The sequence below is a fragment of the Schistocerca americana genome, chromosome 4 (genome assembly GCF_021461395.2).
Source record: "Schistocerca americana isolate TAMUIC-IGC-003095 chromosome 4, iqSchAmer2.1, whole genome shotgun sequence".
Taxonomy (NCBI): Eukaryota; Metazoa; Arthropoda; class Insecta; order Orthoptera; family Acrididae; genus Schistocerca; species Schistocerca americana.
The window spans coordinates 288739841-288754945 of record NC_060122.1 but is presented as its reverse complement, the minus strand read 5'-3'; the positions used below and the strand labels follow the sequence as shown (position 1 = coordinate 288754945).

The 15105-nt window shown below is 38.7% G+C and overlaps 1 protein-coding gene across 1 annotated transcript in view; it reads left to right on the top strand.

The window, feature by feature from the left end:
* Positions 1 to 232: 232 nt before the first annotated feature.
* Positions 233 to 15105, top strand: part of LOC124612407 (tetratricopeptide repeat protein 37) — a 161029-nt gene continuing 146156 nt past the window's right edge. Inside the window, exons 1-3 of the mRNA XM_047140599.1 lie at positions 233 to 383; positions 1360 to 1482; positions 1626 to 1858. Coding sequence (XP_046996555.1) covers positions 1393 to 1482; positions 1626 to 1858 — 323 coding nt within the window. The 5' untranslated portion in view covers positions 233 to 383; positions 1360 to 1392. The remainder of the gene's footprint in view (positions 384 to 1359; positions 1483 to 1625; positions 1859 to 15105) is intronic.

Genomic DNA, 15105 nt, shown 5'->3' with positions numbered 1-15105 from the left:
CGAGTACATTTCTAAAATTCTCCAGTATCAAATGATGTCAACACAATAGAGAGCAGGTCTTCTCTCATAATGCTATGTGATAAAATTGACAGGAAAAACCAAGAGTCCACATAATCTCATTCTGCCTAGGAATTTGATACGACGAGGGAGCATGCACTTTTTACAGTCAATACTCAACAGTCGATTATCCTTCACTCACTTCCGCGAAGAGAACGATAAAGAATATCCATGAGCCGCATCTTACATGCGGCAGCGGCTAGCAGAAGGCGTTGGTGGAAGAAATGACGTTTGTGACTGTAGAATTGTTTTATATTGATGCAGATTCTTTTGAATAAATATTTTTTTGTAGAAGTAGCAACCTTTATCAAAAAATCATTTTGAAGGTAAGGGGAGCGGTTGCATTCTCTTTAGTATACAATGATGTTCGATTAAAATATAAACAATGACAATGAATTAAGAACAAAACAACATAATCGTATTCACTTATTACGGATCCATACTTTTTGTAAAACAGTGATTCTGATTTCTTACGTCCAGTTTTACTCATGCTGACACACTGTTCAAATTACAGTAGCCTCAATAGTGAAGCAGACTCTAGGACAGAAAGTAAGATCGTGAACTTTTACGGCAGAAGATGAACAACATTTAAGACTCTCAGTTGCTTGCAGTCAGCGCCAGTTATGCAAACATAATGAATTAATAAACTCCTCATACTATAATTCGTTGGTATTATATGGAATTCTGTTCATGCTCAAAATATATGTTTAGCTCGTAAGTGAGCGATCAGATCATTATGTGCTGCTGTTTCACGAAAATTTTGTAGCCTGTTTTTAAGTAGCTTGGGTTCTTACTCTGGCACAATTTCTTGGCAATATTTGCGGTTAATATGAATGTGTAATAAGTAGCAGTAGCATTTATTCGTTGGACTGAGAACAACGAATGAACTTGAGTATGACTACGTCTTTAACCAATGTACAAAATGTTAAGTAAGCTTTGAAAACAGCTAAAGGTCTTACAAGCAAACTAAAGATTAACTAAAGCATTAGTGGCAAATGTCAGCACAGTACCTATTACATAATTCACGCTAGATACCTTCTTTTTTCAATTCACAATTGTAAAATTTATTAAATGAAATAAACTGTTTTGCAGCTGCTGTTGTGTCGTATTAATAGAAAGGTCAAAACAAATAAAAATTTTACTCTTTCAGTTGGTTTCTTGCTCCGATACACTTCATATCATTCAGCACAGTGAAGTTGTCAACAATAGCTTATAGGGCTACTCTTGTGGCCCTTTACTACTTGTTTATGAACTAAAATGCTTCCATGCAGTTTTCTTCCAGATTTTTTTTTTTATGTTTAGGGAAAGCATTTCTGATAGAATTGTAACCTGAGGATGGACGCCAAAGAAATAAAGACCAATTTGAAGGAGGCACGGGAAGCTATTAAAAATAAAGACTTTAATACTGCACTGCAGAAATGCAAGGTATGTTCAGTTATTTTAAAATGTGAAAATGTGCATTTGTAAACGAAAATTGATACATGGCAGTAGCAGTTACCGAACATATTGTTTATTACTGTGGCCACTCTTGGATTATAAGAGCAATAATTTGTACTTCATTTTAACAGGCTGTTTTGAAAGCTGATCGTAATAATTATGTTGGCCTTGTGTTGTTTGGAGTTGCATTGCAAGAATCTGACAAGAGGGATCAAGCCCCCAATGCATTTAGAAAGGCTATTGAAGCTTCACCAAAGCAACTGCTTGCATGGCAAGGCCTTGCCTCCTTTTATGAAAAGGATGATTCTGAAACAGCCTACAAGGAACTCTACCCAGTATATCAGCAGCTACTTATTCTTGAAACGTATGTACATCTTTTCAGCGATAGAGTAATGACGATAAATTTGAATTTCATGTCTATGTGCCTTTGTATATCACCTCGCAACACTCGGCTATGTTCAGTATTGTTTGTTGCTTAGTAAATCATACACAAGCTCTATAAATGCAATTTGTTGTACATTTGTAAGGTAGGCTGTGTGTGTGTTTCAATTCCTTGTTTTAATTTCACATTTTGTTTCATGTCATATGTTGTTCCTTCAGTCACACTTGGCATGTACACAGCATGTTTTTGCATATTGAATTAATTTTCCTGGCTCATCAAAGATTACATTTATTCCCATACTATAAATTACCATATATTTGTCCTTAATTTGAAATGAAAACTGTTAGTTTAATTAACCAGTGGTCATGGTAAAGATGATTTAACACACTGGCAGCAGGAGTAGTAACAAAAACAGTGTGCATCATAATGAAATTAAAATATGTGGTGAGCAGAGAACCTGATAAAGGTAAACAAATCATTCCTAGTATAAAATCTTGTCTTGAGATCCCGCAGAGTTATCGGAAAGTTATATTATGGAAATGATCAACACGCAGTGTTAGATTGTGACAGTGTGCAGTTGGAAGAGTGAATAGAAATAATGCGGGGCATTGTGCCTGGGGTTTTAGAGTGGACTAGATCACAAGTGATGAGTGACCATTAGCATTCAAAGCTAGTAATCCTGAAATATAAGCCCCAGTTTCCACTAGATGACATTCTCTAAACTACACTGATTCAGAGAAAACCATACTTTTTACCATCTGTCCAGTTTCACAGAATGAGGCCAAAGTTCGGATAGTGCTAATTGGTTATATTACATTAACACATTAAAATTCCCATGCTTCAGACTTATATTAATTTTACATTTGAACTCTCAGAATAAAAGGCGGCAGAATTTTGAATTTCATGAAGACTAAGATTGAACCTTAACACAGAGCAGAATGGAGCAGGACATATGGGATGATGTGGGATGTAATAGTATCTTTGCTGTTTTGTTGTTGCAGACATCTAGTGACTCTGAAGTTAGTCTCTCCACTTGGTTTTGATCATCAAGATTTAATAAAGCAGATACATTGTATTTCACGTTAGTTTTGTTGGTAATTAATTCACAGAATATTTTTTTTTTCTTTTGATGTAGGGAGAGGAAAACTACGTGATATCTTCAGACCTCCTCCATAACTGAAAAACATGATTACATTTCTCAAAGTAACCAACAGTCTCAGACACGGAATTGAGGTTCTGTTGTACACAAATTATTGTGGTATTTTTGTCAGTAATTTATTCATGAGGTTATTTTGTTTAAATAATTGCCATTTTCAAGGATGAAGTGGGACATAGCCAGAAAGCACAAAAAAGGTTGCTGGGAGCACTGGCCTCTTTAAATATGACAAAAAAGCAATGAAAAAGTTATTGCAGAGGATGAGAGATGTGGCAGAAGCTTAAGGAAAATAGCCAAGGAATATGTTGCTCCAAAAACACCACTGGGAGATAGGGTACATGGAAAAATTTAAGAGAAAATGTGGAGATCCGAAAGCTTTAAGTGAAGAACATGAAAAATTAACAGTAGAAGGGTTTTCAACCTGTGCACAGTGGGGATTTCCCCTTCAAAGTGGTGATTTTAGGGATATGGTAAAAACTTTTCCTTGAGTGGCATGGACATCAAGTGAACGAGTCCCAGGATACCAGATGTGAGAGAGAATGGGTTAAGAATCTCTTTCATCAACATGCTAATCTAACATTTTGTCTACCTGAAAATGTGAGATCAAGGGCTGTTGTTGAAGAAGAATGTCTAATTGGTTATGTACTTTAAGAATACGGTAGCTAATCTGAAAGATATTTCTCCAGAGAGGATACTAAATTGTGACGAGACAAATTTCACGTATGATCCTGGGTCTTCCAGGGTCATTGTGAGAAGAGTATGTCGACATCCAGAAAGAGTTATTGATTACAGCAAACAGCAAGTTAGTGTAATGTTTGCTGTATCCGAAAATGGAGAAATACTCCTACATTTTGTTGCCTACAGGAGTGTGGCCACAAGTCTCGACCTAACATGGACAAAAGGTCATGTTGAGGACTCACGCTATGAAGTAAGCAAATCTGGTTGGTATGACATGCCTTTATTTGAATAATGGTTTGTGAAAGTAGCTCTGCCATACTTAATAAGGTTTAAGGGAAGAAAAACTGTTATGGGGGACAGTTTTCGAAGAGAGCTCTTCCAGGAAGTGTAAGCTGTTTAATGACCACAGTATATTGCTGTTTTATAATGCTGCCTCCGAATTCTACACATCTCACTCAGCCCTTGGATGTTGCAGTATTTAGACCCATTAAAGCAGCATTGAGGACTGTTTTGATGAACTGGAAAAAACTGTACAAGAGATGTATGCCAAAGGTCTAGTTTCCAAGAAAACTGATGGAAGCATTGTAAAAAATTGAGAATGTGCCAAAGAATGTCACCTTTGGCTTTACAGCATGGTGTATGATACTGTAGGTCCTGAAAACGCAAAATACTATTGGATCCTGGAAAAGCACTGCAGAAAGTGCAAGGAAATTTCCAACGCTCAGAGTCGAAGAAGATATGGATAGATATTCTATCAGAAAAGCTTGTCATAGCTGGATCTAGTGATTCAACAAGCTACCAATTTTGGCTTCATTGTTGCCACAACTGCCACCCATGGCAGTATCTCCAGGCATCAGATTTCCACTAATGTCCAACCAATTGAACCATTGACATATTAGATGACAAGAGTTGAACAAAAAATTTAGACTCGTGCAGATGATAACAGCAGTAGCAAAATAAAATGTCAGTTTCCACTAAGAACTAGGAGACAAGCCAAGGACTACATTGTAATGTATTTTATCACAGAGGAAAACCACATGACAAAACTTATCTGGCACACCAAAGGATAAGATGATTTAAGTAAATTTTGTAAGAAAAAAGGAAAGGGAAAGAATGATGATGATCCATTTTCCTCTAGCTTCTGACATCCAAGATGATCTGTACAATAATACTGAATAGAGAATTGATGTGTATCAAGGCATCAGGAGAGAAAGATTTCCTCATTTTGTCCGAGAATGTTGACATGAAAGTGGAAATTAGCATGGTATTGCTTTTTTCTTTTTTTTACATGTTGCATTAAAATTTTCTCTGTTTCATAAAATGTCCTGTTGTTAACATGAACCAATAAAAATTTGTTTACGAAAGCTTAAAATAAGCAGTTTCTGCTTACCGCACTGTGTAGCATTATTTCCCAGTGAGAAAGGAAAATTGCAAAATCTCTATCCCACTTTGCCTCCATAATCTACTGGAGGGAGAGAGAAGCACAGTTCTTAAACACACTGCTGCTCGTTTTGTATATTAATGACCTGAAGAAAAATATTATTACCAACTTCAGACTTTTTGCACATGATACAGTTATCTGTAATGAACTATTATCTACAAAGTTACTCAGACAGCTCTTGATGATTAATTTATATTTTCAAAATTGTACAATTGTGCACTCTCGAATATCTGGATGTAACAATTTGTGTGGCTATGAAACTGTGTTACCACACATTCTGTCATAGATAAAGCAGACTTACATTCATTGACATGATACTGGGAAAATAGTCCATCTACAAAGTGGCCTGCTTATGAAGCACTTGTGTTTCATTTTATAATACTGCTCAACTGTGTGGGACTCGTAGTGAATAGGACAAATAATTGCAGCTTTATTTGAGTCGTGAGAAGGTGTATGGAAGTACTGAAAAACCTGATTAGGCAGACACTTGAAGATAGATGCCCATTATCTCCTGAAAGCATAGTTACAAATTTTCAAGAACCAGTATTCAGTGAAGAATCTAGAATTATACTTCATCCTCCCACATATCACTCCTATGGAGACTGTAAAGACAACTTATGCTAATTACAGTGCACACAGATTACTTAAACTTCATTCTTCATGCATGCCATATGCTGTTGGTGTGGGAAGAAATCCTAACATGTAGTGCAGTGCTAAGCACCTACTACTCTGTACATCACATTGGTTTGCAGAATGGGTATGTAGATCATAGTCGAGGAGGCGTTCACAAAGTACCTGTTTTCAAAACACTTTTATGAAGAGTATTCAGTGATAAATTTCATTTTTTACCGTGTTATCGCCATCTGAAACTCTGCAGGTGGTGACAGAAGTGTGTATAAACAAAGTTGTAATGTTTCATTGACACAAGTAGCTTCATGGAGGGAACACAAGTATTGGAAGTTATATTTGTTGTGACCACTTGTCCATTTTTCAAACATTGGGAATATGAACAGACAGCAAATTATTGGACTGATGACATTTCATTTCATGTTGGTTTATCACATGGAACTGTTCCCATATAATCATAAATCCATTGTAAAAATATAGAATGAGGGACAGCAGCCATTTGACCCATTGTGAAAATATACACACTCAGTCATTATTTTTTTAACACTTTATTTAGGCTACTGGTTTCAACAGTGCTGTAGCATCGAATAGTCACAAGTAAGTAGTTATGAACTAAAAGGTACTGCTAATTGCCTGTTGTTACCTACAAGATATTTCTTAACACTTATTTCTGAAAGAAATGTATTCTGAACAAAAGGAAACTTGGGTGTCAGTGAAAAGCAAGCTCATTGTGTTGCTCTACAACTCTCAGACAAAATTAAAATCAGTTGAATTCAAAACAAGAACACCTTCTAAGAAACAGGAATTTTGCTGTGGACAAAACCGAGGAAGTAATGGTTGTGGAGATGTTTTTAGACTAAAAACTAATCATTCACTACATATTTATTCTATGAGGCCAGACTGGAAGTGTAGAATTGATGTGGACATTATCTACTACCTACAGGGTGCTGTCATAAGCAAAAATCCAGTAAAATGGGCTGCAGACAACGAATTTTGCAGTATTATAAGGCCACTGTACACCAGTCATTATTTGTAAAATCTTACTTCACCACAAATGATGTTACCACATGAAACATTCATCCATATTACATAGCCTTATACCTGTCACTTCTGCATACTTCCATAATTATTAAATTTGTTTTGGGAATTGTAAAAAAAGTTAACAAAGAAGTTACATGGAACTTTCATATATTGAATGATAAAAATGTTCCAGGATTATTTTGATTAGTTGTGCTAATTTTTGAAGTGAAACATACACAACCATTACTTTAAATGTTGCCTTACTCTCTCAAACATTATTGTTGGCTGTTTACAAACGAGGACACATTGGTATTTTATGAACGAAATCCTCCTCATGTCAGTGTGAGTTTTGTAAGGTATTCTGTAGGAACATATTGAGGAACTAATAAATGAACATAAGTTAAAGTATGTTGGTAACTGAGAGCATCCTTGAGCAGCAGCAGTTACTCATTGACAGTTTCATGAAACAAGGCTCATGATACCTGCAGAAAATAGATGTTGAGATCCATATCATGGAACAACATGTCACCATAAAGCACAAACAGTTCTCAGTGCATCTCCATAATGTTGTCATTGGTAATTGTTAATGACTTTCCTGTACACCTGACACAGCTCATGATGAATTTTGGTCTGCATTCTTGTTTGTTTTTTTTTTTTTAATTTTATTTATTTATTTAATCTCAGTCCAAACCTCACATTCGCTGCAAGAAAGAGTAAGAGCTGTCATTTCCAGCCACTGCTGCAGCGCTACTGACAATAGTTGACACTCACCCAGCCATTGTATTTTTTAATTTATTTATTTATTTATTTATTTTTCCACCTCTGTCATGCTTGTGTTGTATTTCCTACTAAGTATGTTTACTTAAAAAAGGGAAACATAATGTCTAGGCGACTGTTGCCTGCAACTGGTTTCTCCTGTCAACACACTGCAAATTGTCAGTAAGATTTGTTACTGGAGGATTGTTTTTATTTTGTGTTTTTTGTCTTTCTATTCATGGCTTGGGCATGGTGATAAAAACTGTGTCATGCCACTACAAACTATTAATCTAATTTTATCTTAATGGTCATTACAGAGTCAGGACGTACAAATGTTGATACCACCATGTATCTTGTAATCTTGTAAGTAAGTTTATACTACATAGGAAATCTATTTCTTTGAGTATCCTATACTTGAGATTGTTTAATGTATATGTGACAACCCTGTGAGCATTTGCATTGCTCCTCTTTTCACATGCTCCATGTTGGTTGTTAATCCAACTGAATACATTCCACAAACTACAGCAGTATTTCAGAATGAGGAATGAAAGTATTTTGTAAGAAAGCCATCATGTAGATAAACTTGTTACGTTACCATATTTTACTGCTGAATCGAAACTTGTCTTTTGATTGATCCATGTTGCAACTTTTGTAAAGATTGAACTTCATATTCCCACATAACAAACATTTGTACAGCATGGCTGACTTGGTAATCATGTAAACTTTGGCGGCTATGTGTATATTTCCTGAAGTGCACTGCTTTTCATTACTATTTGTATAGAGCTAACTGAATCTTTGCACCAGGCTGACATCCTCTCAAGATTTGATTATAACTTAACTAAAGTATATAACAATATGTGCTACATGACAAAAAAGGAAGCAACCAAAAGGCAACAGAATGAAACTTCATGGGTTGAGAAGGTACATGATGATATTTCAGTGACTACAAAATCAAGTCATATTTACGAAGTACTTGGTAGTATGAGCCCACTTATCAGCATGATATTGCACCACCTCTGTCCTGGAAGCAGCATTGATTCAGTTGGGAAGGGTGCCGTAAAATCACTGTATACTCCCGTGAAGCTCACTGGCCCAAAACTGCTGTAACTGGTCCATGCTATCAGGCAAGCTGTGGGTTGATACACATCTACAGAGCAGCAAGTTAAGTGTTTTTCTTTTCCTGTGTTTTCCTCATAGTATAGTTCTTAAATTTCATGTATGTTTTTCTGTTTAAAGAGGTTTAACATCACATTTTTGTAAGTGTAAATGCTTTCAGCCTGTAGTGTAGTTTCGATTTCTTCTGAACAGCCAGCTACATCACTCATTAACGCACCAGCATCCATTGGTAACACATCAGGAGGATAGCAAGTTGCGTATCTAGGATTCTGTCTGCTTTTACAATCACTTCTTCAATTAGACTATTTAGGATGGGTTGGATGTGTACGTGCTGTGTGCGGACACAACTGCTGCAGTTCGTGAACAGCTGAATGTGCTTTGGCTACAGTCAGTCACATTCAGGGTGCTGTCTCGGGATGTAGTGGAGGTGGAGAATATGGCGTGTCACTTGTTTTGCCCATGGTCTCTGCTGCTCTGACACCTCCTAGTGTACCTGGTGCAGTGGGTCCACCCCCACAGCAGAGTGGTGGTGCTAATGTGTTCATTTCACTAAAGTCGGAGGGCCATTGTAGAGACTGGCTGTCTGGCCACACACATTCGGTCTGAGTGGACATGTGGCTGCTGCTTCAGCTGGGTCTGAGCAAGCACATGGGGGTGGGGTGGGGGGGGGGGGGAAGGTTTACTAGTTGTCAAGAACTCCAACATTAGGCACTTTATGGAGCCCCTTAGACAAATAGCATTCAGAGTTGGAAAGAAAGCCAATGTGCACTCAGTATGTCTGCTGGGGGACCTAATCTGAGATGCAGAGGTGGCCCTGCCTGCTGCTATCAAACATTTAGGGTGCAGTCACCTGCAAGTTGTGCTTCATGTTGGCACTGACTACGCCTGCCGCAAGGGTTCCGAGGTCATGCTCAGTTCTTACAGGCAGCTGGCGGAAGTGGTGAAAGCTGCTGGTGTCACATGTGGGGTGCAAAGAGAGCTCACAATTTGCAGCATTGTTCCAAATGTTGATCAAGGTCCTTTGATTTGGAGCTGAGTGGAGGCTCCCATCCAAAGACTTTGTCGACTCTGTGACTGTCTTGACTGCAGATTTCTGCACCTGCATTATCAGGTGGGGATTTGTAGGACTCCACTTGATAGGTCAGGGGATCACTACACAAAGGAAGCAGCTACTCGGGTAGCAGAGTATTTGTGGAGTGCACATGACAGTTTTTAGGCTAGGCAATAGTTTGAGAGGTACTCTGTTGAACACTCACCAGTTGATACTTAGTAAGGGGAGTCAGACCGCATTCAAATAAAGACACTTAGAATGTCAGAATTTTATTAGTAAACTGTCGAAGTGTTCGTAACAAAGTTCCCAAATTTACTGTCCTCTAGGGAAGTTCTTGTGCTCAGATTATTCTCGGGATCGAGAGCTGGCTGAAACCGAAAGTGGAAGGCTCTTTAGTGCATCACGGAATTTATATCAGAAAGACAGATTAGACGCCATAGGAGCTGGAGTGTTCATTGCTGTTGATAAAATTGTTGTACCTATTGAGGTTGAAGTTGAGTGTGACAATGAAATTACCTGGTCACATATAACAGGTGTAGGTGAAACCAAGTTAATTGTTGGCTGTTTATACCGGGAACTCGATTCCGCTTTGACAGTTCTAGAATCATTAAAAGCAAGGCTGCAATTAGTAGTGCATAAATACCCAGATCATGCAGTACTAGTGGGAGATTACTTTAATCTATTAAGTGTAGACCAGAAAGTCTATGGATTCATTGCAGGGGTAAAGACAGACACTCCTGCAAAGTACTTTTGAACACAGTTTTCTGAGAACTGTTTTGAGCAGCTAGTTCGGCATGAGAATATCTTACACCTTGTAGCTGCACATAGGCTGGATGTTATCAATGTCAGTATAAAAATCAGGATTAGCAATCATAATGTCATTATAGCAGCTATGGTTACAGAAGGTAATAAATCCGTCGAGAAGTCTAGGGGAGTGTTTCTGCTAGAAGAAGCAGTTAAGCAGTTGCTAGCATCTCATTTACTGAATTGACATAACTTAGTTCCAGCAAGCTTGACATAGATGAATTATTTGTGAAGTTTAAGCAGATTGTAAATCGTGGTCTGGAGAGTTATTTGCCCAGTAAGTGGACTAAGGAATTAAAAGATCCACTGTGGTCCAGTAATAAAATTCGGAAAATGCTGGGGAAGCAGAAGCAGTTGCTCCCTCTGTTAAAAAGAGAACGCCCATATGACGACAGGTAAAGATTGGTAGAGATTCATGTCTTTGTGAAAAGATCTATGCATGAAGCATACAACAATTACCACTGTTATACCTTAGCAAAAGATCTAGCGAAGAACCTTAGAAAATTCTGGTCCTATGTAAATGCACTAAGTGTCTAAGATTTTCATTTAGTCCCTTGTTGGCCCAGGGTGGTGTGGCAGTTGGAGACAGTAAAACAAAAGCCAAAGTTTTGAATATTGCATTTAAGAAATTGTTCATGGGAGAGAATCGTACAAACATACTGTCATTTGACTATCGCACACACTACCATGTTGAGGACATGGTAATAGTCATGCCTGGTATAGAGAAACAAGTGAGTCACCAGGTCCTGATAGCATCCTAATTCACTTAAGTTTTACAGCACTGGCCCCTTACCTAGCTTGCATTTGTCACAAATCTCTCGCCCAGTGCAAAGTTGCAAGCAATGGGAAAAATGCACAGGTGACTTCAGTATATAAGAAAAGTAAAAGAATGGACCCGCAAAATTACCAACCAATCCCTAACTTTGGTTTGCTGCAGAGTCCTTGAACATATTCTCAGTTCGATTATAATAAATTTTCTTGAGACCGAGAACATTATTTTCACAAATCAGCATGGTTTTAGAAAGCATTGCTCATGCAAAACTCAGCTTGCCCTGTTTTCACATGATGTACTGTAAACTATAGAGGAAGGGCAACAGACAGATTCTATATTTATAGATTTGTGGAAAGTATTTGATATGGCGCCCCATTGCAGGCTGTTAACAAAGGTATGAGGATATGGAAGAGATTCGCAGATATGTGAGTACCTTGAAGACAGAGCACAGTATGGTGAGTGTTCGTCAGAGACGAGGGTACCGGCAGGAGTGCCCCAGGGAAGTGTGACAGGACTGCTGTTGTCTATGTACAGGTTGGGCAGCTATCTTCTGTTATTTTCTGATGATGCTGTGGTGTACACTAAGGTGTTAAAGTTGAGTGACTGTCGGAGGACACAAGGTGACTTGGACAAGATTTCTAGTTTGTGTGATTAATGACAGCTAGCTCCAAATGTAGAAAAAATTAAGTTAGTGTGGGTAAGTATAAAAAACAAACCTGTAATGTTCAGACACAGCGTCAGTAGTAGTGTCGCGCTTGACACAGTCGCATCATTTAAATATCTGGGCATAATGCTGTAGAGCAATATTAAATGGATCGAGCAGGTGAGGACTGTGGTAGGGAAGGCAAATGGTTGGCTTCATTTTATTGGGAGAATTTTAGAAAAGTGTGGTTCATTTGTAAAGGAAACCACATGTAGGACACTGGTGTGAACTATTCATGAGTATTGCTCGAACGTTTGGGATCCATACCAGGTCTGATTTAAGGAAGCGTCAAAGCAGTTCAGACCGAGTGGGATAGCACAGTGGTTAGCACAATGGACTTGCATTTAGGAGAACCATGGTTGAAACCCGCATATGGCCACCTTGATTAAAGTTTTCCGTGATTTCCCTTAACCGTGTATGGCAAATGCTAGGATGGTTTCTTTGAAAGGGCGTGTCTGCTTTCATTCTCCACCCTTCCCTAATCCAAGCATGTGCTCCATCCCTAATGATCTTGTCGTAGATGAGACTTGAACACTAATCTCCTCCTCCTCCCTCAAAGCAGTTAAGAGGCGGACTGCTAGATTTGTTACAGGTAGATTCTGATAACACATAAGTGTAATGGAGATGCTTGGGGAACTCAAATGGGAATCCCAAGAAGGAAGGCAGCGTTCTTTTTGAGGAACGCTATTGAGAAAGTTTAGAGAACTGGCATGTGAAACTGACTGCCGAATGATTCTGCTGCCACCAAAGTACATTGCACATAAGGACCACAAAGATAAGATACAAGAAATGAGAGTTCATACGGAATCATATAGATAGTCATTTTTCCCTCGCTGTATTTGCAAGCGGAACAGGAAAGGGACTGACTAGTAGTATTATAGGGTACTCTCTGCAGTGCGCCACTTGGTGGCTTGTGGAGTATCTTTGTAGTTATAGATGCAGATACTGGCACTGAGATGGAGTATGATGACTAAACTTGTCCTACACTTGTTCTGTTGGGGAAAGATCTTGGGATCGTGCTAGTTGTTAGAGTACCTCAAATCATGCAGACAGTTCATAGAGATAGGTTCTACGTATGAATAACCATTGTACTGTTGAAAAATGGCACCATGATACTGTCATATGGGCGTTACGGGTTCAGGATGTCCATTATGCTCAGTTACCACTGGCCATGAACTGAAACCATACCCAATGGCTCCTCACACTGTGACACTAGGAGTAACACTGAGTTGCCTCACCAAAACATTGTAAGAAAGTGTCCTCTCCTCAGTTTCCACCGCACTCCCCACTGTTCACCAAGGGTAGTGTAGAAATACAATTCACTGCTGAACACAATGTGATGCCATTCATCAGCAGTGTATGCTTTCTGGTCACTGTACAACTCCAAACACAGTCATTGGTATTGTGGTTTTAACAGTAGCTTTTGCATTGGCTGGTAATGCCTTACACCAGCTGCTGATAGTCTCGTACAATGGTGCAAGATGACATGGAATGTTGCAGGGAGTCCATCACTTGCAGCTGGATGGCAGATGCAGGTGTGGAGGGTTACAATGTGCTTGGTGTACAATACAGACATGGTCGACTGGAATCTTGAGAGTGAGTATGCCTGCTCTCAAGTTCCCATCCAATCCAACATCGGGCATCTGTCTTATCCAAATGCCATGCAAATATGGATTTTGTGTGCTTTGTCCAGCCTACAATGTGGAGGCCCACAATGAGTCCCAACTCTGTCAGGTGCTGAGAGTGCTGTCTGATGAGTACACATCTTTCTGTCCATCATAGTGATCACTCAACATTTGATGCTGTTTGCACCCCTTCACATACCATATCAATCCTGGTAATAACACTGAACACCAACTAAACTGATTCACTCTGATTGATACTCTGCCTGTCACAGAGAATTGCAATTTAAACAATGGGAACTCCAAATAGGAACATAAACAGTGTAGGAAAAGATAGATTTGCTACTTACTGTAAAGATTACACAAGCTACAGACAGGCACAATTAAATGACACTTATATAAGCCTTCAGCCGCAGCCTTCATCAGCAAAGAGAAACACACACACCCTTCATACACACAAGCAAGCACATCTCACACACACATGAGCGCCAACTCCGGTAACTTAGGTCAGAATGCAACTATCAGTTGGACCAGTTGCATTCTGTCCCAAGTTGCCAGTTGCTGGTCATGTGTACACGAGGTGTGCTTGCTTGTGTGTATGAAAGGTGTGTGTGTTTCCCTTTTGCTGACGGAAGACTGTGGCCAAAAGTTTTATGTAAGTGTCTTTTAATTGTGCCTGTGTGCAACTTGTCAATTTAATCATTTACATACCTACCGTTGGTGTGTGTGTGTGTGTGTGTGTGTGTGTGTGTGTGTGTGAAATTACAGAGATCATGTCTCCAGAGTGCCTCACTTTTTTTTATCAGGCAGTGTATAACACCATCATCTGCAGACTTCGAGATTAAATCTAAAAATATAGTCTGTACCCAGATCAGAATAAACAAACGGTGATAGTCAAGCGCAGTTGTGCCCAGAAGGAGGCAATGAAAGGCAACGAAAGTTAGTTGTTACCCACACTTAGAGTGACTCTCTGCAACAACTATGTAATCTGTATTTAGTATAGTTACACTGTTGAGTTCACTTTGTAGGTTGTAGTTGGTGTGCTACCTATCAACATATTGCATCAGTTGCTTTAAAGGATTACAAGTTATCTGTGTGTCTTTTTCTGTGCATGGTTTCTTACAGTGAAATATGCTTCATAGCTGCAAGCTGAAAACATTTGTGGCTAGCATAAGAACAACAATTCTGCTTGTCATGTTTCATCATGTTTAAGTCGTCATTACTTTTTCAAATTTCCTGTTCATTTGCAGTCATAAATAACACGAGTTTCAACTCCAAAAATGCTTAGACCTTATTGAGTTGCCATCCGAATTTTATTACAGTTTTATTACTGTAAATGCTGTATATTTATTCAGGTGTCCTTTTCACCCCTATCATGTGCTGCAGATACATTTTGGATAAACTTTAAGTTGTAATTGCAAATTATGCTTAAATAGAATACTGGAACATTGGCAAATTGTGTGTGTCACATACTTGTGATCTC